Source organism: Limanda limanda, chromosome 14 (genome assembly GCF_963576545.1).
Source record: "Limanda limanda chromosome 14, fLimLim1.1, whole genome shotgun sequence".
Lineage (NCBI taxonomy): Eukaryota > Metazoa > Chordata > Actinopteri > Pleuronectiformes > Pleuronectidae > Limanda > Limanda limanda.
Genome location: NC_083649.1, coordinates 4648557 through 4672374, shown reverse-complemented (window position 1 = coordinate 4672374; position 23818 = coordinate 4648557). Strand labels below are relative to the sequence as shown.

At 41.3% G+C, this 23818-nt stretch overlaps 3 protein-coding genes across 4 annotated transcripts in view; 2 read left to right on the top strand and 1 right to left on the bottom strand.

Moving 5' to 3' along the window:
• arhgef12b (Rho guanine nucleotide exchange factor (GEF) 12b) overlaps positions 1 to 7522 on the top strand; it is a 28973-nt gene extending 21451 nt beyond the window's left edge. For both annotated transcript variants that reach the window (XM_061085826.1, XM_061085825.1), the window contains exons 25-37: positions 1039 to 1153; positions 1284 to 1384; positions 1926 to 2003; positions 2100 to 2175; positions 2253 to 2420; positions 3536 to 3623; positions 4172 to 4252; positions 4331 to 4410; positions 4518 to 4907; positions 5003 to 5245; positions 5334 to 5533; positions 6058 to 6130; positions 6215 to 7522. In XM_061085826.1, the coding sequence (XP_060941809.1) occupies positions 1039 to 1153; positions 1284 to 1384; positions 1926 to 2003; positions 2100 to 2175; positions 2253 to 2420; positions 3536 to 3623; positions 4172 to 4252; positions 4331 to 4410; positions 4518 to 4907; positions 5003 to 5245; positions 5334 to 5533; positions 6058 to 6130; positions 6215 to 6228 (1707 nt within the window). In that variant the 3' untranslated portion in view covers positions 6229 to 7522. The remainder of the gene's footprint in view (positions 1 to 1038; positions 1154 to 1283; positions 1385 to 1925; positions 2004 to 2099; positions 2176 to 2252; positions 2421 to 3535; positions 3624 to 4171; positions 4253 to 4330; positions 4411 to 4517; positions 4908 to 5002; positions 5246 to 5333; positions 5534 to 6057; positions 6131 to 6214) is intronic.
• Positions 7523 to 8624: 1102 nt separating this feature from the next.
• tlcd5b (TLC domain containing 5b) lies at positions 8625 to 9961 on the bottom strand. The gene is made up of 2 exons (XM_061086317.1): positions 9772 to 9961; positions 8625 to 9166 (listed from the first exon to the last, which is right to left on the bottom strand). Exons 1-2 carry the CDS (start codon positions 9959 to 9961, stop codon positions 8625 to 8627), a joined length of 732 nt encoding a protein of 243 aa, XP_060942300.1.
• A 3307-nt stretch (positions 9962 to 13268) lies between these two features.
• On the top strand, positions 13269 to 23237 carry rcc1l (RCC1 like). Its single transcript, XM_061085967.1, has 12 exons — positions 13269 to 13373; positions 14279 to 14564; positions 15339 to 15468; positions 16817 to 16945; positions 17029 to 17095; positions 17514 to 17565; positions 17863 to 17947; positions 18715 to 18896; positions 20489 to 20576; positions 21078 to 21251; positions 22480 to 22565; positions 22748 to 23237. The coding sequence occupies exons 2-12, from the start codon at positions 14280 to 14282 to the stop codon at positions 22823 to 22825; spliced, it is 1356 nt and encodes a 451-aa protein (XP_060941950.1). The 5' UTR covers positions 13269 to 13373; position 14279; the 3' UTR covers positions 22826 to 23237.
• The last annotated feature ends 581 nt before the right edge of the window (positions 23238 to 23818 follow it).

The window sequence follows — 23818 nt, the reverse complement described above, 5'->3', positions numbered from 1 at the left end:
TGCAAACTCAGGTAGAGAAGTTATTATTTTGATTGTTTGTAAAGAGATTCTTAGAGGAGTTGATCTTAATTCTGCAAAAGGACACAACATGAGTCCTAAGTAGGGTTGCAAAATTCCGGGAATATTCAAAGTTGGAAACTTTCCATGGGAATTAACGGGAATATACGGGAATATACGGGAATTAACGGGAATTAACGGGAATTAACAGGAATAAACTGGAAATGTTGTGGGTAATTTATTCTAACTGTATTCACCTTGTCATATACAGACATAAATATAAACATTTTGTTGTGTCATAGGCTGATTTGAGCCCTGAGGAAACTTTGGGCACTTGACTATATGCTTCTGCATCGTTGTGTCATTCTTAACATAGGTCTTTGCACAGTATTTGCAAATGTACACAGCCTTTCCTTCTACATTGGATGGGGTGAAATGTCTCCACACATGAGATAGTGCACGTGGCATTGTTCTGTAGAATAAGATGAGAAAAAAGTTTGTAAAAAAACACTAATGCAATGCCAGAGATATAAATAGTTAGCCAAACAATTGGAATAGTCTGTAAAAATATTTTACAATTGATGGATAAATGAATGGAAATAGTCTAGATGAACAGATGAACAATCCTCAATCAGCATGCTAATATATTTTCCCCAGTAATATCATTGAAACTTACCTGACTAGTCCTGCACACTACAGCAGGCCTCAGTAGCCCTGCTGTAGAGTGAAGGATGCTGGGAGTTATCTGTGCATGTGATGGAAGAATGCTCAGTGGAGGGTTGAAACTCAACGTGCAGCGTGTGCTGCATTCCATACATCTTTAAAATAGAGTTTTGAATGATGTTTTTATTGCTCAGCCTAGTATTTTTTTTTTTTCAAAATTCCCAAAATTCCCGAGCTTAATATTCCCGTGGAAAGTTTCCGGAAAGTTTCCGGAAATTTACCGGAAACTTTCCACCCCTTTGCAACCCTAGTCCTAAGTATATAAAAGACATGTTTATCATATTAAAAGTTAAATATTTCCCGGCGTGTTGTCGTCAGGAAGCCGAGAGCAACCGTCTGTGTCGCCGGCTGCAGCTCAAAGACATCATCCCTGTAGAGATGCAGCGACTGACCAAGTACCCGCTGCTGCTGGACAACATCGCCAAGTACACAGGTACAAACACCACACAAAGGGTTTTTTACTCTCATCTAAGTACCAGAGTGGGTATTTCACAGAGAAGAATGATGGATGTTTGGTTTCTTCATCCCTGATTTCTTTGTTCTGCTTGTTTGTCCTCCCTCAGAGGACGGTGAGGAGAGGGAGAAGGTGAAGAAAGCTGGTGAATGTTGTAAAAAGATCCTGAACCACGTCAACCAGGCGGTGAAGGAGGCCGAGAACAAACAGGTGCAGACACGAGAATCATCTTAAAATGTCATATTTAAGTCTAAACTGGAGGTGTTGGTTTTCTACTTTTTTTATATCCTTTATTTTTTTGACAGTTGTTTTCAAAAACTTACATCAGCCCAAGGGCAATTTTCTTTCTTCTGCTGTCAACCTTTTTCAAAATTGGATAACTTTGTACATTTTGGGAGAGGTATAGTGCGTACATGTAGACAATAATCACAGATCAATAGAGGAAAACAAATAAATGAATAAAAACAAGCCAAATTAAAAAACAACAACATGTTAGGGGGTGACTTGAGAGAGAATAGGATAGAGGTGTGGCTTGCTAAATCAAGGCAACATTACAGGGTTATTAGATTTTTAACGAGAATATGTCCACATCATATATTATATTTGGTCATAGCATCAATTGGTGCACATATACTTCTTCTCACTTCTGTCCAGCAGCTTGTGTCCGACATCTTTGAATGTGCATGATCATCATTCTGCTTGTATCCAGTGTTTTAAAACCACTTGAACGAGTTGTGTTCTGTGTGATCAGAGGCTGGAGGAGTATCAGAGGAGGTTGGATCTCTCGTCTCTCAAGCAGAGTGAAAACCCCATGATCCTGGAGCTGAAGGTGAAGAAACCAGCTCTGATGCTCTGGACGTAAAGAGAGTGAAGTAGCTTTGATGTGGATGAGGTGTTATATTGAAAGTTGGTTCTTTTCCTGCAGAATCTGGACCTGACCAAGAGGAAGATGGTGCACGAGGGACCTCTCTCCTGGAAAGTCAATAAAGACAAGACCATCGGTATATGAACGCACCACAGCATGGAAATGTTATTTAAAAAACAATTCGGTTTTGCTTCACCGGCGTTTTACTTTCAGAGCTCTACACTATTCTGCTGGAGGACATCTTGGTTTTGCTGCAGAAACAGGACGAGCGTCTGATCCTCAAGTTCCACGGGAAGAATCCGGCCAGCGCTACCGACACCAAGAACATCTTCAGCCCCATCATCAAGCTCAGCACCGTCCTGGTTCGTCCTGTGGCTACTGGTGAGAACCAATAACACCTGTACCGTGCAGACATTCATGTTCCCCAGAGGATAAATACCAAAACTCGTTTTTTGTTTTGTTTTCGGGTTGTCCGTGTCGTGATATGTCAAGAATCCCTCAAGGGAATTTCATCAAATTTGGTACAAATATTCACTCTGTGTTTTTGACAGTATCTAGCGCCACCTTGAGGTTCGAATTTGTAGTTTTTTAAATCAAAATCTGTTTATTGAAGGATTTTCAATATATACAAGTGCAATGCTGAATGGACATACAGAGACAGGAGGTAAACATGAGTACAACAATCAACACCAATGTGTCCAGACAGACATGGATTGGGCAATATAACTTCAGGAACAACAAAACAAAAACAAAACAACACAAGGTAACAACAGAAAAAGGAAAGCAGAAAAAAAACAAATGCAACGTTTTGTAGTTTTAGGTGAATGTCTCAACAATTACTGGACGAATTGCTGTGAAATTTAACACACACATTTGTATTAGGGCTGGGCAAGTTAACTCGTTTTAATCAAGTTAACTCAAGTGATGAGTTAACTCGATTGTTTATCCGCCAATTATTTTCTTTTTTCCTGTTCTGCAGCAGTCAGCAACAGACTTTCACAAAATAAAAGCCTGACTTTCACAATAAAACAATAAATAATCAAACCTGAGTTAATGCGAGATAAAATAATTAATCGAGTTAACTCATCACTTGAGTTAACTCGATTAAAACGAGTTAACTTGCCCAGCCCTAATTTGTATATTCATCGTCATGTTTTAATCCTTTTTATGTCCCTGCACTGGCGGCACCTAGTGGCCTGGAGGTATTATGTTCTCGGGTTGTCCGTCTGTCTCATTCATGTGAACACGATATCTCAAAAATACCAGGATGGAATTTCCCCAAATTTGGTACAAATGTTCACTTAGACTCACAGATTGACTGATTAGATTTAAGGGGTCAGAGGTCACAGTCCCTTCATACGAGTCTTAATAATGACGTAGACTGAAACTGCACTGGTTGACAGAGGCAGTATTTCTAGCTTTGACAAGCAAATTCATGTTTTTTGTGTAACATGTAACATATGAGAGTTATGACTGTTGAATTCTGTTCTCACCAGACAACAAGTCGTTCTTCGTGCTCTCCATGTCGGACAACGGCGCTCAGATCTACGAACTGATGGCTCAGACCGTGTCCGATCAGAGAATGTGAGTCTTCCGCCACGAACACCTCATCGTGACGTCTGTTCTCTTGAGTTACAGCAACTCCACTGGCTTCCAATTCACTTCCGTATCAACTTTAAAATTCTTCTTCATACCTTTAAAGCCATCCACAACCTTGCCCCTCCCTACCTGTCTGACCTCCTTCACACTGCCACCTCCACCCGCTCCCTCAGATCCTCCTCTTCCATCCATCTAACTGTCCCCTCTGCCCGGCTTACCACCATGGGGAGCAGAGCTTTCAGCCGCTCTGCTCCCAAACTCTGGAACTCACTCCCACCTGACATCCGAAACATTGACTCCTTCCCTCAGTTCAAATCCTCTCTCAAAACCCACCTTTTCAGGATTGCATTCTCACTGTAGTTGCCATGCTGTTTTTACTTGCACTTTTAATTTTAATTGTTTTGTTATTTGTTTGCTCCTGTTTTAAATTGTAAAGCGTCCTTGAGTGACATGAAAGGCGCTGTGAAATAAAATGTATTATTATTATTATTATTATTAGTTCTCATCCTGTTGTTTCACCTCTGATCCCTCAGGTGGCAGTGTCTGATCACGCAGTGTGCCGAGGCCATGAAGGACAAACCCCCCCACAGCGACTCAGCTCCAGCTCAGACCGAGTGAGTCCGATAACGCCGACAGGTTTATTGTTAGGTGTATATATTGCATTGGTTCTAATGTGTGCGAGTGTGTTTCAGTGCCGAGCGCGATGCCATCGAGATCATCAACGGTGGAATGAACAGGTCGAGCAAAGAGTCCAACGGGACAACCAGCTCAGGCAAGTCATGTTCCTAGATTTCTATTTCTATATCTAACTTTTTATATCTAAAATGTTTCCTCTGATGTACTTTCATCTCATTTTGAATTCAAATCTCTGTATTCCAGAAAAAGATGCCAACTCTTCTCCAGAGACTCAAGCTCCACCGGCGAACATCGGCCCGTTTAACGGCTTGAAATCCGAGGATGAGGAGGAGGAGCTGGCTACGGCCGACCGACAGGAGGAAGAGGAGGAGCTGGCTGCGGCCGACCCACAGGAAGAGGAGGAGCTGGCTGCGGCCGACCCACAGGAAGAGGAGGAGCTGGCTGCGGCCGACCCACAGGAGGAGGAGGAAGAGGATGAAGAGCTGGACGAAGCAGAACTCGAGGCCTTCCTGGACGGACAGCTGGCCGACAGACTGCATCAGGAGGGCTCGCGTCAGGGAATCGCCATCGAGAACCTGGAGGAGGACGAGTTTGGCGCCCCCCCGTCCAAAGCTGAAGACGCTCTCAGGACGTGTGAGTTCCACAGTAAAGGACCAGTTCACCCAATCAGAATCCGGACATGCAGATGGTGAAAAACCCCATAATAACACGTTCTCTCCTGTTCTTAGTGGCAGTGCTGAAGCAGGCTCTCTTCAACCACATGCTGAGCCGGGAGGCGGAGGAGGAGAAGGAGGAGACCGAGGAGTTAAAGCCCAGTGGGGGGGCCCTCGGGTGTCAGCGGGGGGGCTCCCTGTCTGGGGGCCACGAGGGTCCGACGTGTGAAGAGAGCCAGACTTCTTCAGGTTCCACCCCGGACGACTCCCAGATCCCGTCTGAACACGCAGGCCTGTCGGAGGCCACCGAACACAACGGTGAACAGGTTCTTCTGTCGGGATCTTTTCCTGCTATAAGTTTAATTATGAATTTAATTTAATCCGCCTGCTCTGCGTCTCCATCCAGGTGGTTTCATGGTTCTGGACTTCGGCGCAGGATCCGAGGAGAGCAGCACCGACGATGACGGGGGATTGGAAGGCGACGCGGGGATCGACATGAGGAAGCTGCTGTCCTCCTCCTCGCAGACAGGGGGCGGTGGTCCCAACCTCAGCCGGCAGCTTATGACTCACCTGCGCCTCCTACAGGCCGACCTGCAGCATCTGAAGGTATCGCACGTCGAATTCAGCCGCTGCGTTTACGAAACCGAGAAGTTTTCTTTTCTTCTTTTAATTCAGTGATGTTTATTTCAACATAATATATCAAACGAATACAATTAGAAACTTGTAGGAAATGTTACGGTAATATAATCACAGTTCTGCTTTAAGAATCGTTTGTTTTAATTCTAAAAAATCACAGAAATCCTGTGAAAAGATAAATACAGTAAATCAAAGCTATATAATATATTAAAGTCGCAGGAAAATCTTCAACCTGTTAAAGAAGCTGAAGCCAAATTTAAAAAGTAATAATTTGAACTATACAGTGGAATTCCGTTTCACATAGCTAACATTACGTTTTGGCTCTTCACTCACAAATTTTTCGTAGGTTTTGTGTTTGATGTCCTAAATTCACCTGTTTCTAGAGTCACTGATTCATTATTTTACAATTCCTGATGCCATGAATCCACATCACCAGAAACTGCTTACACTTTTCTTCCATCATATTTGACTGTGTTGTGATGACGTGTTTCCAGGAGGTGGAGCTGAAATACAACGAGCTGCGACAAACACACAGTGACACAACTACTGACTCGGACGACAACAATGGTTTGTCTCACTTCTCTCGGTCACCTGGAAGATTTGAATCCACTCTAAACGTTTGTGTTGATCTTTGTTCCTGATGTTTTGCAGACGCGACCCAGTGACGACCGACTCGTCTCCCTCCCGTCGTCGTAGGAACCAAGTCCACGTTCCTCCATGATCACTTTCCTCTGGATCTCCAGCCTCTGAACTCTTGAACAGTGGAGGACTTGTGTGTCTCTGCTCCCGCTTCAGGCACATATGACAATCAGTGGATCATTTTTCACCGTCGTCGTTGATCCAGGTTTTGCTCCAGAGACTTTGGATTCACTGGAGGACAATTCAGTCACATTTTGCTTTAATAATAATCATCTACATAAGTTATCTTTAAACACTGGATGTATGAAAAGGAAAAGTCGAGGGTGTGAACTGTGAAGTCGCACAGATGCACATCAGAGGAGGAGAAGAGACTCTGACAGAAGGATTCTCTGATGTAGGACTCGGAGCACTGCTGTAAGCTTGATGTAAATGTGTAATAAGAGATGAGCTGAACCTCACGCTACATATACGTTGAAACACACACTGCTTATTTTATACACACTTAAATATCTTCTCCACAAACTTATTGGGTTTCTAAAAATCAGCCAAATTCATAGAATACATTCACCCTTTACTTCTCCACAGGTTTTGAGCCTTGTTTAGCATGAACATTTGAATTTAAAAGATGGAATTGGACATTTTGATGCAGCTTGTTGCAGAAATTTTATTTTATTGAGCAGAATCTGCCCGTAACGCATCTTTTTTTTTTTGAATGTTTCTCCCACTCTGGCCATGGATTTAGCATTATTGTCACAGATTTAGAAAAGAAAAGAACATTCTGAACTTTTCCTGCAAGAACCTGAAATGATGCCGTTAAAAAAACGTGATAAGAGGCTTGTCCATGGAACATTTTCATTTTCACTGTGAAGGGTTGAACCTCATTTCTTTGGGGGAAGATTTCCAAAGAACAATTGTCCCACTTGCAGTTGTACTAACTGTTATTTGTTTAGTGGTCGTCTTATTAGTTTGTTTTCCTCAGCAGATAACGTACTAATACAATGTGGATTAGCCTCGGACTTGAAAGTGCCTGTTTGAATCTTCCCGTAGCACTTGAATGCAGCATCATATGGAAAAAAACAATAACCGTGGTCAAATGTTAAAATCACACGTAAAAGTTCATTGTTCCTGATTTCTCAAACTCAACATCTGTAATAATCTGTACAAAATGTTCACTGGCCACTTCACTGCAAAGAGTTCTGGACAAAATGTAAACAGACAAGATAAAAAAGAAGATACTAACCTAAAAAGTATATATAAACAAAAAGGATTGTGTTGAACAGTTTATCATGTAAAATATAATGTACATTTATGACTATATGATATCAATATGTTGTGTGTCATTTCTTCAGACTTAGTACTTAACACAGGGGGGGGGGAGTCTCCATGCAGCTTTTATTTGTTTTACAAATGTTTAAATTTGACATCACATTAGTTTACATGTTTGCTTTCTTTGGTAGTTTTATGACGAAGGAATTTGCAGTTGTAGAAAATAGTCAAACGTGTGCATTAGTAAATTTAAACTCATAGAAAAATGCTTTCGGAGTTAAAAACTTGTAGATTGTGGAACAGCTACACCTCAAATTCTTTATTACAGGCGCATAACTCCTAGGTTAAGAATCACAAATTCAGAAACTTCTGCCGCAGCACATCAGCAGAAACACCTTAATAAAGTCTAAATAAATAACCAGTCAGGTTTATCTCTGCTTCAGAAAACATGTGTTACTTGTTGACTGTGGTGGGGATTCACCGAAAGAAACTATAGCACCTTTAAGTTACTTATGAGAAATGTGAACTAGGATGATAGATAAATGTTGGACCTTGGAGTTATTGCACTTGCACTTCAGACTGGGATGTGAAAAATAACCCTATCAAAATGTGTAGCCTGGGGGGAAAAATCTAAATGAAAGATGATAAAATGGTCTGATAAGTTATGATTTCGAATTTTCACATTCTAATATTTGGGTATAATATTTTATGAATAGCAAATCTTTATCAAAGATATTTATTTTCATGATTAATTTTGATTAAGGCCTTCAGTGTTATATTAAAGTCCTGATAGTGATTCTGGATGTGGGCCTCTGAAGTTTAGGAAGCTCTGCTACAGGGAATATGAATAATACCTCAGCCAAGTCATAATTAAATCACTTCCAAATCAATAACTTTCCTCTGTCAAAACTCATATCTGCATTGATGTGGGGATGACCAGACTTTATGAAATCCAGAAGCAGCCTGTTCATTTGCAGTGATTTTAAAAACCCTGCCTACAAAATCCTGTTCAGCGTAACTGTATTGAAGTTTTAATAGTTTAAAGACTGTAAAGTCCAGTTTCTGGTTCATAATAAATGCAGATTGTTAATTATTTAGCACCTTTAAAGCTGTAGAGGTTTGTGTATCAGATACATCTCACACATTTTGAAGAGCTTCATTCCTTAAGTCGCTCGTATCCGTCCACTTTCTTGATTTCTTTGAGCTTGTGATTCTCTTTCCACCTTTTGTACTTGGATCTGCTTTTCTTGAAGGCAAACCTGCCGATGTCCACCATGAACGCCCAGGCCAGAGCGTACATGACCACGCCGCCCAGCTTCATCACCAGCGAGGTCCTGGGGGACGTGAGCTCGCAGTAGAACATCCACGAGCCGACGCCCACGCGCACGGTGAAGAACAGTACAATGAAGAGCAGGTCCACGGCGTCGCCCAGCAGGCTGTCGTACAGGCCCAGCCGCCGGAGGAACCAGCGGCTCTGCAGCAGGGGGTTGGTGACCTCGCTGCCCATTACCACGGCGCAGGTCTCACAGGCCGAGACCCCCATGAGCAGGGCCAGCAGGATGCCCAGGATGCTGGCGGCGTGGTGGGCCAGCATCAGGGGGCCCTCCGTGCCGTAGAACACGCACCAGCCGATGTCGAAGAAGAAGTAGCCGAGGCAGACGGACAGGGCGAAGATCTGGAGCTCGGTGTTCTCCGTACCTGGAAGAGAAGGGGGGTCAGATAAGAGAGGAGATGTTTGGGGGGGCCTCACATCAAGACATTACAGTGAAGTGCAAACCTCCACCAACATCTCGTGGTCATCAAACACACACACGTCATTCCAGTCTTCAACCAAACCTCTAAATTAAAGAATGTGGTATTTCTTAAAACGTCCATAAGCAGCCGTTCTCTAATAGATTTACTCTAATCTATTAGAGTAAGTTCACAACAAAGTAAAAAATGTGTCGTATGTAAAATAATATCAGAAGAATTTCCTTTATTCCCTTCTTCAACTGCCGTCTTTGTCCACTATTGACATATTTTGAAGAAAAAACTATCAGATATGACGAATTAAATAGTTTTGAAAAGATTCACTTGAATAGAAATATGCAATTATAATATATGATAAAGAGGATTCATTGATTAAATATTGCTGTGACTCCTGAGGTTTATAAATGCATCTTAAAATACATCTCACTTAACCTTTCTTAAATGCAACCCTTAAAACAAGGGTTAGTACTTTCAGGTTTAAACTAAGGGTTTAAAACATACACACACATGTATATAAACACAAACTGTCCATGTGTTAGCTTCACTCCACTGACCTGCGTGTGTGAAGGGCCAGGGTCCGTCCACGAAGGCCACGTAGGCCGTCAGCAGCACGATGACGACCCCGTGGGACAAAGTGACCAGACGACAGCTCCACTCGGGCCCCCCCCGGGCACAGGTGCAGCGGAACAACAGGTAGAGACACAGCCAGCCAATCAGGCTGCAGGTCACCGTCAGCACGGCCATGGCGTCCTGCGAGGAGACCATGCAGCTGACTGGTTAAGTGTGCTTTGTCCTCGTGAGCCTGTTTCAATGTGGATTTAATTTCAGAATCAACAAAGGTCATATTGCTGCTTTAGAATAAAGGATAATTTGCAGCTTGGTTTATATATTTAAGTGTTTTTTTACCCAAACTTCACATCTATTATTGACCCAGTGTTAGACACAAGCTCAACGTTTACCCTAAAATCAATTTCTGTGTGGTAAACACTACATGTGACATTCAAACCTTCAAACTAGAAGCTGTGAACATATGATTAATAGTTAATAAAACTCCAGTTGTACACAGATAGGAAGGTTTATTAACAAATTTGTGAACTACTATCCTGTCTTCACTGAACACCTATAATGGAGGCTGGTGTAAAAACAAATAATTTGGGAAGTTATCATTTTTGGCAATGACTGTAACATTAAAAACACTTTTAAACTCTTTGTATATCTGCGTAAAACTACATTATTATGTTTTATGCACTAAATTACAGTGTTGGCTATATTGTGGGGTAAAAATAAAGTGTGAGCCACTCAGAAACAAGCACATCAGTTTAAAAAGACTATTTTACTCATGAGTAAATAACAATTATATGTATAAACGACTCTGATTCAAAACAATCACTGCTTTTGGTGGTTTTCAGGCCATAAGACTTTTAAACTCCTCTGAACTGCAATAACTCCACCAAACCAGCACCCTGGCATATTTGCATATTTGCACCAGCACTGTAATAAGCATATTTGAATATTTGCACTACTGCACAAACTGAACTATTGTTGTTTTATTTTTCTCTTCATCTTTAAAGATATATATTTAGATATATGTATTTTATTTTCTATTTTAGATTTTTGATATTCTATTTTATACTATTTCTATTTTTATTTCTTTTTTTTTGGTTGAAATTACTGAGCATTGCTTAAAGAGAGCCTGTGACCCAAGTATTTCATTGCCAGCGACTGCTTCACGTTATCTCTGTGCATTTGACAATAAAAATCTTGAATCTTCTTGAATCTTGAATCTTGTTTTTCATTCTCATGTTCACAGGGTTGATTTATCCAGATCCATTCAGTTCTGGTCCCAGGGATTTTAAAAGTCTGACACTTTAAAAGACACAACTTCAGTAACTCAGTGTTTTACCTCAACGCCTGCTCCTCTCAGTCGACCTCAAATTCAGACTTCATGTCTCACATTCCCCCGACGATCATCAACAGCCTCCATCTCCGTGTCTGTTCCTTTAGAGGCAGAAAACACAAACTCCATCAAAGTGTCTGAATCTGAGCTCATTTCAAAAGGACCACATGTTCGGTGATGAGAGAAAAACCATGTGGAGGCGATGGTAGACAGTTAGTGGATCCTGCTCCCCCCCCCTGTGGATCTCAGACCTGATCCTCTTAAAGGATTACTGTGTCCACTTCTCTGTGGATACCTGCTTTTAGACGGGACGGATGAAACCAAGCTGTGGCACATTAAAATCAAACTAAAGTGGAGTTGGATCAAATACGTCCCGATGTCCTCGTGTCTCTGCTCAGACAAATCCTCCTTTTGACTCAACAAGCTTTAAATCATAGTTAGAATAAACTTCATCCATGCACCACTCTTCTTTACACAGTCACAATGCAATGGGCAGAGAGATAATGTAAAAGAGCATCAGTTAAAACAAGAGAACAGTGACTAGTTCTGAAAGAAGAATAAAACCACACATGACAATAAAAGTGATTAGTAATATATTTAGAATGAAAACATGTTTCAAGACGACTTTTAAAAGACACTGTCTGATCTGTATGATTTGACTGTTCCACAGATTGGTTGGTCTGACAAAATACGAATATTATTAATAAGAATCCAGCAAATGCAAAGTGCTGTACAGAGGAACATAAAGTTCAAACCAAATTAAAAAGGGTATTTCAGATTAAAAAGCAATAAGAAATTTGAGGAAAATGCCACAAAGGAGAATAGAAATGAATTAGAATGACAATAAAGAAGAAAAACAAATTAAAAGCTATAAAAAGTAAGAAATAACTAAGATTTATGATTCTGGAAGGCCAGCTCCTTCCTGAATTGTATCTTGTTTACTGTCTCGTGACTTTTAGCAACTGTGAAAATGACTGATGCAATGAAAATGAATAAAAATAAAATATCAGTAAGTGCACATGCATCAGAGACACCTGTTAGATTTGCAATCTTTTGAGAACAGGACAACAAGAATTAGATTGTGAGACTCAATTAACTCAACTTAAACTTATTAAATTACTGTTCCTATTCCGTGGTAAATAAGCAGTTTCATATAAATGTAAAAGTTTCCTCGAGAGTGTTGCTTTACAGACAGTGCAGTGTATCTAACGGCCTGAATCGTACAACGGGTGAAAAGTTTTCATTCACGATGCCCTCGGCGGCTGCAGGTCAACGACCTGTGAGATTCTCACCTGGCAGATCTGCAGCATTAACCCACTTCCACAGTCGCACTAATCTGACACCACGGCAGATTATTGGCCACTTGAATTCAGCACACACACACACACACAAACACACACATATATACATTCACTCCATCATACTGGTGACTCTCTTCCATAATGTAATGAAGGAGTTAGTGTGTCGCCTCACGTTCTTATTCACTTATGTTTAGGTCTCAAATGTCACAGAGGAGATTTTCACCTTTTATTCTAAAACTTAAATCATTATTTAAATCATTTGTTTAATCTATTAGTACACAAAAACACTATTAAGCTGGTGAGTTCACTCATTTATCTGAAATCACTAATTAAATATCTCTTATAGACAGATAGATAGATAGATGGATACTTTATTAATCCCGAGGGAAATTTATAACATCCAGTAGCTTATACAGTTAACACTTACGGAGAATATATATACAGATACAGGAATGGGATGCAATGCAATGATGTGATTGTGTCAGTGTCCAGTAGGGAAGTGTTCTTGTGCTGCTAGAGTGGAAAGTACAATAAAAATATATATATCTATATATAAAAACAACAAAAATATATACATATATAAATATAAATATATATATATATATATCTATATACATGTTTTATACGTATCTTATACATGTTTAACCCTGCTTCTGTATGTTTTATACCATGCGTACTTTATTTATTTATATATTTTTATACTTTTATTGCATGTTTCTATTATATAAATTATATAAATCAATGTGTTTAGTCTTCCAGGGCAGCAGGTGGCGCTACATACTTCTCCACAGAGGAGGAACTGCAGAAAACAGCTTTTTCTCTTCCGGGGTAAATATTGATTTCAGGAAAATAAACACGCGACAATGTCACTGAAGCAGATCTGAACATTTTCTAATTATTTTGTGTTTTCAGTTTGTTTTTCATCCTGTGAAACACACAACGACCCTGAGGGAGGAAGGTACGTTCAGCGACCTGCGGGAAACAACACGAAGCGAAACTTAGTTCAACTTCCTGACAATTTAATGTTCAAATGGGTTCTGTCAGAAGTGTTTTCATAGTACGACATGTTTTATTAATTTTTATGGATTATGTGAAGCTCCTCTTTAATTCGGCGTCATTAACACAAACTACACGTCACTTGTTTTTTGTTAATTTCAATTCATAGCTGTCCTTTCACCCGCTAATCAGGATGTTGGTTCCAGTTTGAGTTAGCGAGCTTTAGCTTGTTAAACTAAGACATTATTAATAATTAGATACAATTTTAACCTATTGAGACGTTAGCTATGCGCCGAATTTACATATTTACCCTTAAAATACTCTAGAGTCCTCAGTTGCTCCTGTATTTTTTTATTTAGTGTGAGTAAAACTAAGCTATCTTTAAATTGACAGTTAAAGTAAAGGGAATTTGGCTGCATGACAAGACATGTTAAAGATGTTTATATATGTTCTTATTCATTGACTATGTCTGTAAAAGCTGAAATGTATAACCAGATTAAATACATTTTCTAGAGTCAATTGATTAATTCAATAGACTTTTCAGGGTTATTCTACTTTAATGTTTAGTCTGTTATTTCTCTCTGTAATAATGTAAAATAATGCCAGAAATCATCTATTTTTGTATTTTTCTTACACCACTTTAACTTAATCTAATGATAAACACCTATAAGAGTTTTTGATAAGTTATTTTTTATGTATATATATATATATATATATTATTTGAAAATCATAGTAATTACCTGTAATACACTCATTATATTTAAACCTGGTTATTCATGTCATAAATATAGTAATGATATAGTGTTTTTTTACGATTACATGTTTCATATCTGTCCTGAATTCAATCTGTCTCTTCTCTTCCCACAGAATGTCTCTTCCCTGTGTGCGTCTCTGCTCTCGTCACATGACCGCAGGACTCCAGGTCCGTGGTTATGCGACCGCCAGTAAAGCGTCCCGCCCCCGGGAGCAGAGCAGCGGGGGTCCGGTGTTCCAGTACGTCGGGCAGCACAGGAAACCCAACCACAAGGTGTTCGTGTGGGGCTTCAGCTTCACCGGGGCTCTGGGCCTCCCCAGCTTCGTGGTGCCGGACAGCGGCAGGAAGAACCCGAGGAAGTACCAGCTCACTCCGTATCGCCTGGACACCGCAGAGCAGGTGAGGACATCGCTCAGCTGGATGAAGCTTCTCACTTCATCTGCTTCTCACGGACACAGAGTCTGGTTCGGTGTCAATACCTGCAGCTACTAGTAACCAGTTCAAAGCAGAATTCACGAGCAGTATTTGTCTTTTTTATTCGAGTACAAGTATCGATACTGTCTTTGTTTTCTCCAGCTTAAATTACATCTGAAATCATGTTGAGGACGAGCTGATGGAGATTTCATTATTACATTCACTACTGTAAACGTGGATAATATTTCACCCACAACCTCAGTTATAATCATTTGAATTGTGACAGGATGGGGAGCAGATGGAATGAGCTTCGACATCCGGAAATCAGAGAGTTTACACATCTTCCGCAAACTAAAAACACACCTCTTCCGACTATACCTTGAATAAAAAAATGTAAAATTTAAAAAAATTACTAATAATTTTTGAAACTAACAATTTAGTAGCACTTAAATGGCACTTACTTATAGCATTTTGTAGTTTTGCTTTATTTTTGAAGAAATTGTACTTCCTTGATTCTTGTTGTTCTTGGTTTGTTCCCTCGGGGTTGAATGCACTTATTGTAAGTCGCTTTAGATAAAAGCATCAGCTAAATGAAATGTAATGTAATGTAACAGAACTTCCTTTGTTTCTTACTGTTGTCTTGTTTTTATGTACAGTGCACCAACCACACCATGGCCATTTCCAATATATGCAAATAAACGTGGCAATAAAAAGAATTCTGATTCTGATTTACAAGGCTGAACTCCTCTCCTGTTGCAGATCTCCTCGGCTGCCTGTGGTTACGGCTTCACCATCATCGCCTCCTCCACCAAAGACGCGTCCAAGCTCTGGGCCATGGGCCTGAACACGGACTCTCAGCTGGGCTTCCAACGCACGCAGCACAGCCGGCGTAAGGGAACCGGGACCAATGACACAGAACCTCTGCTTCACCTCACTCTGCTTAACCTGCTTCAAAAGTCAAAGATTCAAGCTGCAGCAGTTTATATTTTTAAATCAACACGAGATCCAGCTGCTGCCAAGTGGCCCTTGTCGTGGCAATTTCTACAATCCCACTACCAACGAGGAAACGAGACACAAATTTCTCTCACAGTATCGTCACCTTTAATGCTCGAGCATGGTGCATTCCACAGGGTTTAGTTTGTAATATGCACCCAGATAGAAAACAGTTCATTTCTTTTATACATTCGGCTAACCCCTCCCACTCTGGAGGGGGTTTGTTAAACAGGAAAAGGTTGAGATCCTTTGATCACATGAACAGAGGTGTCAAAAGTATTCACATTCATTACTCAAGTAGAAGTATAGATACTAGGGTTTAAAAATACTTTTGTAGAAGTTGAAGTATCAACTCAAGCTTTTTACTTACACTTTAACATGTGGGATGCACTAGGCTACCCGTTTGAACTGCAAATATGCCCATTGAAAATTATAAAATTTTATTACAATGCAAATACATATATTGTTGGAGGAGACCTTTGGACTCAACACTACCAATAATCAAACATGACTATCTAGAGGAAGTAAAAGTCGTAACAAGGTCGTGTTGCCTTTTTTGTGTGTGTTTTTGAACGATGACAAACCGGAATGAAAACAAGCCAAAATTAAATAGGAGTAACGAGGCTATTTTTTAAATGTAAGGAGTAGAAAGTACAGATATTTGTGTGAAAATGTAAGAAGTAGAAGTAAAAAGTCGTCTGAAAAATAAATACTCCAGTAAAGTATAGATACCCAACATTTCTACTTAAGTAAGGTAACGAAGTATTTGTACTTCGTTACTTGACACCTCTGCACATGAATACAACAATGCCTAGTCTAGAGCAATCAGACCAATATGCATTCAGTAGTAAAGGGCTGTGTCTAGAGAAAATCAGGTTGTCTATGGTAATCAGGCCAATATACATTCAGTAGTACAGGAGGCAGCATGATCAAGGTTACATTGTAATAGAGAAAATCAGGTTACTGTGTCTAGAGATTCAATCGTGATCAATCAAAAGGGGAAATAAACATGATTATTATGGTCAACTGTTATATTTCCCTTACACCCTAAAGTAAAAATGTACAGAAAGGGACCAGACACACGTACTGTAGACAATACACTGCCTGCTGAAGACCAGAAGGGATTTGAAACGAGACCTTTTTATTGTCATATACAGTTTTTGGGAGCTAAATTCCAGTGTTTTCCAGATATATACCTTCATCACTGCATCACATCCCAACACTGCCTCACTCCCTGTCTGCAGATCGGAGTTACGACTACGTCCTGGAGCCGTCGCCCCTGGCTCTGCCTCTCGTGGAGCCGCTGCAGACCAGAGTGACCCAGGTCTCCTGCGGCCGAGCTCACTCCCTGGTGCTCACGGATCAAGAGGGAGGTAAGAGACTCGCGCCTCCATCACCACAGGATTCAGGACTAACCATCAGAGACTGACTGCTCTTGTGTGTTTTCTCTCCCAAGTTTTCAGCATGGGCAACAACGCGTACGGACAGTGTGGGAGGAGGATCGTGGAAGATGAAGTCTACGGGTGGGTCCTCGAACACGCCAGCACAGACTCGCTGCTGCTGAGTCACATTCATCGTGCAGCTTGTGATTCTTGTCACATCCTCCAGGAAATTGAAAGAATGTCTTAGGGAAAATGTCAATAAGTTCAATAGAGTGAAAAACCTGGATTTGCTACAGAGTTCTTTCTAGGTCCCTTTCTAATTATCAAGTTAGGAAGCTTCCTTTTTAGTAGTCTCTGTATAATCCTGCTGAAAAACAAGCAAACAATCCAGTGTTTGTGATGAATGATTGAATATATCGTTTATCTGTGAGCTGTACTCCTGTAAAAGCAAGAGGGATGTTAGAGGACGAGTGAAACGCAGAAGCGTGTGACCTCCCTCCGAGATGCTGCCGACCCGGAGTGATGGATTTGTTATTCCTCTTGTCTCGTGTTCACACAGCGGCAGTCACATCATTCACAAGATGCAAGGCTTCGACAGCCGGGTCACGCAGGTGAGCGCAGCCTTTTCCTGAACATCGTTTTTACTGATGCATGTCTCATCCTTCTGTTCCTGTTCCAGACCTTTGGATCCACAAATCTACACGTGCAGTTTATTCACAGATACATTTTAGCCGAACACCTTTGACCAGAACAATCTCCTGCTGTGTTCTTCATGTGTGAAAGGAAAAACTAATTTTCTGCAGATTATGTGTGAAAATAGGTTTAAGTTTACACTTGATGTTACTGAATGTGAGTCTAACCTCTCTGGTCTTTATCTGGTCACTGAAGATGCAGCTCTTTTCTTCCAGGTGTCGTGTGGACAGGACCACAGCCTCTTCCTCACCGAGACCGGGAAGGTGTTTGCGTGTGGATGGGGGGCCGACGGACAGACGGGTCAGTGCTCTTCTCCAAAACTATGACAAGTTTTATATTGGACACAGTCGGCACACGTCACTTGTTTTTTGTTAATTTCAATTTATAGCTGTCTTTTCACCCGCTAATCAGGATGCTGGTTCCAGTTTGAGTTAGCGAGCTTTAGCTTGTTAAACTAAGACATTATTGATAATTAGATAAAATATAAAGCTATTGAAGACGTAAGCTACTTGCCGAATTTACATATAGATCCTTTTATAATATAGAGTCTGTAGTTCCTCTGGTATTATATATTTAGTGTGAGTAAAACTAAGCTATCTTTAAATTGACAGTTAAAGAAAAGGGAATTTGGCTGCATTACAAAACGTGTTAAAGATGTTTATTTATGTTCATATTCATTGACTGTCTGTAAAAGCTGAAATGTACAACAAGATAAAATATATTTTCTAAAGTCAATTGATTAATTCAATGGATTTTTAATGGTAATTCTACTTTAATGTTTAATTTAATGTTTAATTTGTTATTTCTCTCGGTAATAATGAAAAATAATGCCAGCAATCATCTATATTTGTATTTTTCTTACACCACTTTAACTTAATCTAATGATAAAGAATGATTTTATAGTTTATATTATTATCTTATATATTATATTATATTATATTATTATTTATTATTTATATTGGACACAGTCGGCTGCAGACATTTTAAAACGAGGGTTTAGAGAGAACATGGTGATCCAGACCCCTCCTGCCCTTTCCGCTGTTATTCAACCTTTCCCCGTCTTCCAGGTTTGGGTCACCACAGGGTCAGCGCCGGTCCGGTGGAGGTGGGGGGGGATCTGGCCGGTGTTGAGGTGCAGCAGGTCAACACGTACGGAGACTGCAGCCTGGCCGTGTCCAGAGACGGGCATCTGTACGGCTGGGGCAACTCGGAGTACCTGCAGCTGGCCTCGGTCACGGAGGCCACACAGGTGAGGAGGGGTCGAGCACTTGAAGGCATCACATCCTGTCTCATGAAATGTTGTCATACGCTTGATTCTGGCCTCTGAACAGATGATGAGAGGGTCGTTTTACTCTTGAGGACTCCGTTAGGTTCTGTTTCCACCTGCCACTCATCTGTCACAGGTAGGGTTGCAAAGGGGCGGAAACTTTCCAGTAAATTTCCGGAAACTTTCCGGAAACTTTCCATGGGAAGTTAAGCTTGGGAATTTTGGGAATTTTGAAAAAAAAAAAAAATACGCAAATTAAACGCTGAGCAATAAAAACATCATTCAAAACTCTATTTTAAAGATGTATGGAACGTTGAGTTTCAACCCTCCACTGTGCATTCTTCCATCACATGCACAGATAACTCCCAGCATCCTTCACTCTACAGCAGGGCTATTGAGGCCTGCTGTAGAGTGCAGGACTAGTCAGGTAAGTTTCCATGATATTACTGATGAAAATATATTAGCATGCTGATTGAGGATTGTTCATCTGTTCATCTAGCCTATTTCCATTCATTTATCCATCAATTGTAAAATATCTTCACAGACGATTCCAATTGTTTGGCTAACTATTTATATCTCTGGCATTGCATTAGTGTTTTTTTACAAACTTTTTTCTCATCTTATTCTACAGAACAATGCCACGTGCACTCTCTCATGTGTGGAGACATTTTTACCCCATCCAATGTAGAAGGAAAGGCTGTGTACATTAGCAAATACTGTGCAAAGACCTATGTAAAGAATGACACAACGATGCAGAAGCATATAGTCAAGTGCCCAAAGTTTCCTCAGGGCTCAAATCAGCCTATGACAAAACAAAATGTTTATATTTATGTCTGTATATGACAAGGTAAATACAGTTAGTATAAATTACCCACAACATTTCCAGTTTATTCCCGTTAATTCCCGTAAATTCCTGTATATTCCCATATATTCCCGCATATTCCCGTTAATTCCCATGGAAAGTTTCCAACTTTGAATATTCCCGGAATTTTGCAACCCTAGTCACAGGGTATTTTCCCAGCTGCTCAGTTCACAGACCCCGTTAAATACTTCAGATCTGATGTTTCAACATTTTGATATAACAGAAACGACATGAAAAGAGGGATTTTTTTTGTTCATGCATTCGGCTTTCGGGGTCAAATATAATATTTACTAGATAAATAATACTACAATGTTTGGAAATCCAAGACTGCGTTGGCTGAGACGTCTCACTCGAGTGCAGAAACGTAAGACACAACCACGAAGCCACAACACGAGCGCAAAGGCCACAACGGAAGTGTGCGACTCCGTGTGTCGACAAGGAAACAAACAGAGTTACTTACTGATGTCAAGTGAGGCGTCAAATTGTGAAACAGAAACATGCACCTGTGCCGTGACACCACAAATAAGAAGCATTACATTTTTAAGCTGCAACTGGCTCGACTGGGTTTTCCCAAATGTGGCGAAGAAGAAGAAAACTAACACTTCATTCACACTTCTGTTCTGGCTTTTGTATTCGTGTTGTGCGTTGATGCACTTGTGAAAACTCGACCAGATATTCTCTCACTCAACTCGTGTAAATCTTCGTGTTACAGATCAACTCTCCTCGGCGTCTTCCTCTGACAGGCTGTGGGAAGGTGGTTCAGGCGGCGTGTGGCGGGACGCAGGTGGCTATTCTCAACGGTCAGTTTATACAAAGTCACATGAACACGTGTGCGTTAATGTAAACGTGCACTTCACGTGTAAACAGACCTGAACTTCTCTGGGAGCCTGTTGCACATGTGTGGATCATGAAAACTTCACGCTGCTTCTCCTTGTTTAGTTTAGAGTCTGGGACAGAAAGCAGACGTGTAGTAGACCTGATTCTTTGACAGGAAGTCAGTGTTAGGACCGCTATGATCCACTTCCTGTGTGTCGGTGACGACCTGAGCAGCAGCACTTTGAATCAGCCGCAGCTTCCAGAGACCTGTTGTTTAGGTCGAAACAGTTTTTCCAGAACTGAAGTTTCCTTAAAGTCAGTTTTCACTTTGTGATCCGCAAGCGACTCCACTCACTGACTCTTGATCCCAGTCCTGGCTCCTCTGGTGTCTTCTCATTCTCATTATGAGTCCAGATGTCTTCACTGAATATCCTGCTCCTAATATCGAGCTACGTCTCTGTCTTTTATTTATTTGTTTTCCTCAGATAAGGGAGAGGTGTTTGTTTGGGGCTATGGGATTCTTGGAAAAGGACCACAGCTTTCCGAGTCCTCGACCCCGGAGATGATTCCCTCCTCGCTGTTCGGACGCTCAGAGTTCAGCCCGACAGTCGCAGTCACCTCGATCAGATGTGGCCTCTCACATTTCGCTGCAGTAACAGGTGAGAAGTTGAACAAGTTTGTCTGGTCACTTTTAGAGTTTCCTCAGACGCCAGTGGAAGACGTGTCCACTTTATCTGAAGCTGCATAAAGTGAGATGAGATTTACTGATGCCAGATTCGTGTTTTTTCTTTTCCTGCAAGGATAAAAGATAGAAACATAAATCTCACAAAGTTGTTCAGTCTCATCCGGTCTGAGCTGTGAAGTGGAGACGTCTGTTTATGGTTCTGAACCAAGAATCTAAAATGAGACTGAAAGTGGACGATGAAAACAGACGAAGAAAATCCTTTCAGCCAGTTTTAATTAGTCCGACTCTAAAGCAACAAACAACATGAATATTAAACATCAAATTCTTAAAATCAATGTTCGGTCATTTAGGTTTAGGCGATGGTGGAAAACAACTAAGTAGAAGTACTGCACTCAAAGTATAATTGCTATTTTATGGTACTTAATGCTCCTATGGGAGAGGCGGTGGACTAGTAGCAGAAACTTGGACTATGGGCAGAAAAGGTCTCTGGTTCGACTCCACGGTGAAACAACAAAAAGACGAACCTGGATTGATCTGTCCAAAAATCCAAGAGGATTCTCACTACCCTGTCTAGTGCCCCTGAGCAAGGCACCTTACTCCCCCAACATCTGCTCCCCGGGCGCCGTACATGGCTGCCCACTGCTCTGTGTGTCCTGCACCAGATGGTTAAAAGCAGAGGTTAAATTTCCCTCCTTGCTTGTGCATGTGTTTGGGACAAATAAATAAATGTATCTTAATCTATTCTGCTACATTTTAAAATACAATATTTGTTCTTTGTCTAGTAGTTACTGGTTAAACCAGAGGTTCCCAAACTTCTCAGACCCTCAAAATAACCATCTTAGGACTTGAGGCCCTCATGGTCGCTGCAGGTGGGTCAGACATACAAAGAATTTTCTAATAATGGTAAACTATACTACTTTAACAATGTATTTGTTTCTGGAAAACATCTCAGGATCCTCAGCTCGGGAACCACTGGGTTAAACAACAAGAGTTTTTAGTAGTAAGACATTTGCAGGAAAGTTATGAATCTGGGTTCTGGTTATTTTCTCTATCCTCTCTATCATGTTCAATGTGACTCTTGAATAGATAATGGTTCTGAAAAGAGAGAGAGCTCGTTCCCGGCTGCAGCTGCTCTGCGTCCAGGCTCAGCGGGCGCTCGCTCGCTCGCCCAGCACGCTCATGTTTGATGGTTTGCGTTGCAGATCGCGGAGAGCTCTTCGTCTGGGGGAAGAATGTCAGAGGCTGTCTGGGCATCGGGAGCAGAGACGACCAGTTCTTCCCTTGGAGAGTAAGATGACACCGTTTCAATATTAGTTCTGCAAGCAAAGAGAGAAACATTCAGCTGACACACAGCGAAGAGGAGAAACCTCTTCCTCCAGAGTTCATGTCTGAAAAACGTCTTTAGACACTTTCAGAAAACAAAGCAAAGTGCCCTGTTCCTCCCCTGAGTTTCTGTGATGTGTCTCTCAGGTGACTGTGCCGGGTTCGGTGGTGGATGTAGCCTGTGGCGTTGACCACATGGTGGCGCTGGTGAAGTCCCTCCTGTGAGCTCCTGCCCAGCAGCGGTGGAACCGGCTGGATGTTTGAGTCGCGCTCGCCTCAGGGAGCCGACGGAGGGTTTGCTGTGGGGTCCGGGCGCCAGCTGCTCTCCACAGGGGGCCGCCCCCCCCCCGCTGGCTCCGTCCTGTGGTGACGTCAAGAGGCGAGTGGAGCTGTGGATTCTACAGGGTCAGCGACAGGGGTCACCTCCTCCTGCATGAAGGTCACACAGGACAGTTACTTATGAACAAATACAGCTGAAAGGAGGATTCCATTCACTCAGTCATTCATTCAGACACTTTTCAAACAGGAGTGTGAACAGATTTAAATTATTCTCTCGTTGCAGCTTCTTCAAATTTGTTTGTATTTTCTCTGTTTGATCAAATCTGGAGTCATAGAAAATAAAGGAATTCTAAGACTTTAGGTTCTGGACGTGTTTTCACTATTTACTGAACCTTTATAGATTTTAATGCAGATAATTGAAACGAAAAATAAGTCACAGAATGAGCTTTTTATATAAATCAGGCAGACACCATCTACCCACCTGTGGTTGATCTGAGGACGTAGAAGAAGACACGTTCACCTCTGTCCACAGACTGAAGACAATTTACATCCTAAGTTGTGATGTTACAGATGAAGTTAAAGGAGCTGTAACATTATATTTGTATCTCTAAATATCTGATCTCTAACCTGGACTCTAACTGTGTGATTTCCTGAGATCTAACGCAGCCGGTTCTCCTTGATGGACACTTTCATTCTTCCAGTTCAGTGACTGGAAGTCGCTCTGGTCTGTTGTTGCTGTTGTTCTCTCTCCCTCTGAGCTCCTGTAACTTTGGGCCATTCATCATGGTGACAGGTTCAGGGCCCTCCAGAGAGAAAGCAATTGTATTTGTGATTAACCTACTGATCGAGAATAAAACCCACTCGGGCTGCAGCCTCCCGGTCGATTGGTTGATTTGCTGTTCGACCGACTTCTCATTGGTCCGTAAATCTAATGGGGCT

Excerpts from the sequence above, each read along its gene's own strand:
- tlcd5b (XM_061086317.1), bottom strand. The coding sequence starts at position 9,961 with ATGGCCGTGCTGACGGTGACCTGCAGCCTGATTGGCTGGCTGTGTCTC. Across the intron at positions 9,167-9,771 it reads CTGGCCCTTCACACACGCAG|GTACGGAGAACACCGAGCTC; the intron begins GTCAGTGGAGTG and ends CTTCTCTTCCAG.
- rcc1l (XM_061085967.1), top strand. The coding sequence starts at position 14,280 with ATGTCTCTTCCCTGTGTGCGTCTCTGCTCTCGTCACATGACCGCAGGA. Across the intron at positions 14,565-15,338 it reads GCCTGGACACCGCAGAGCAG|ATCTCCTCGGCTGCCTGTGG; the intron begins GTGAGGACATCG and ends CTCCTGTTGCAG. Across the intron at positions 21,252-22,479 it reads ACATTTCGCTGCAGTAACAG|ATCGCGGAGAGCTCTTCGTC; the intron begins GTGAGAAGTTGA and ends TTTGCGTTGCAG.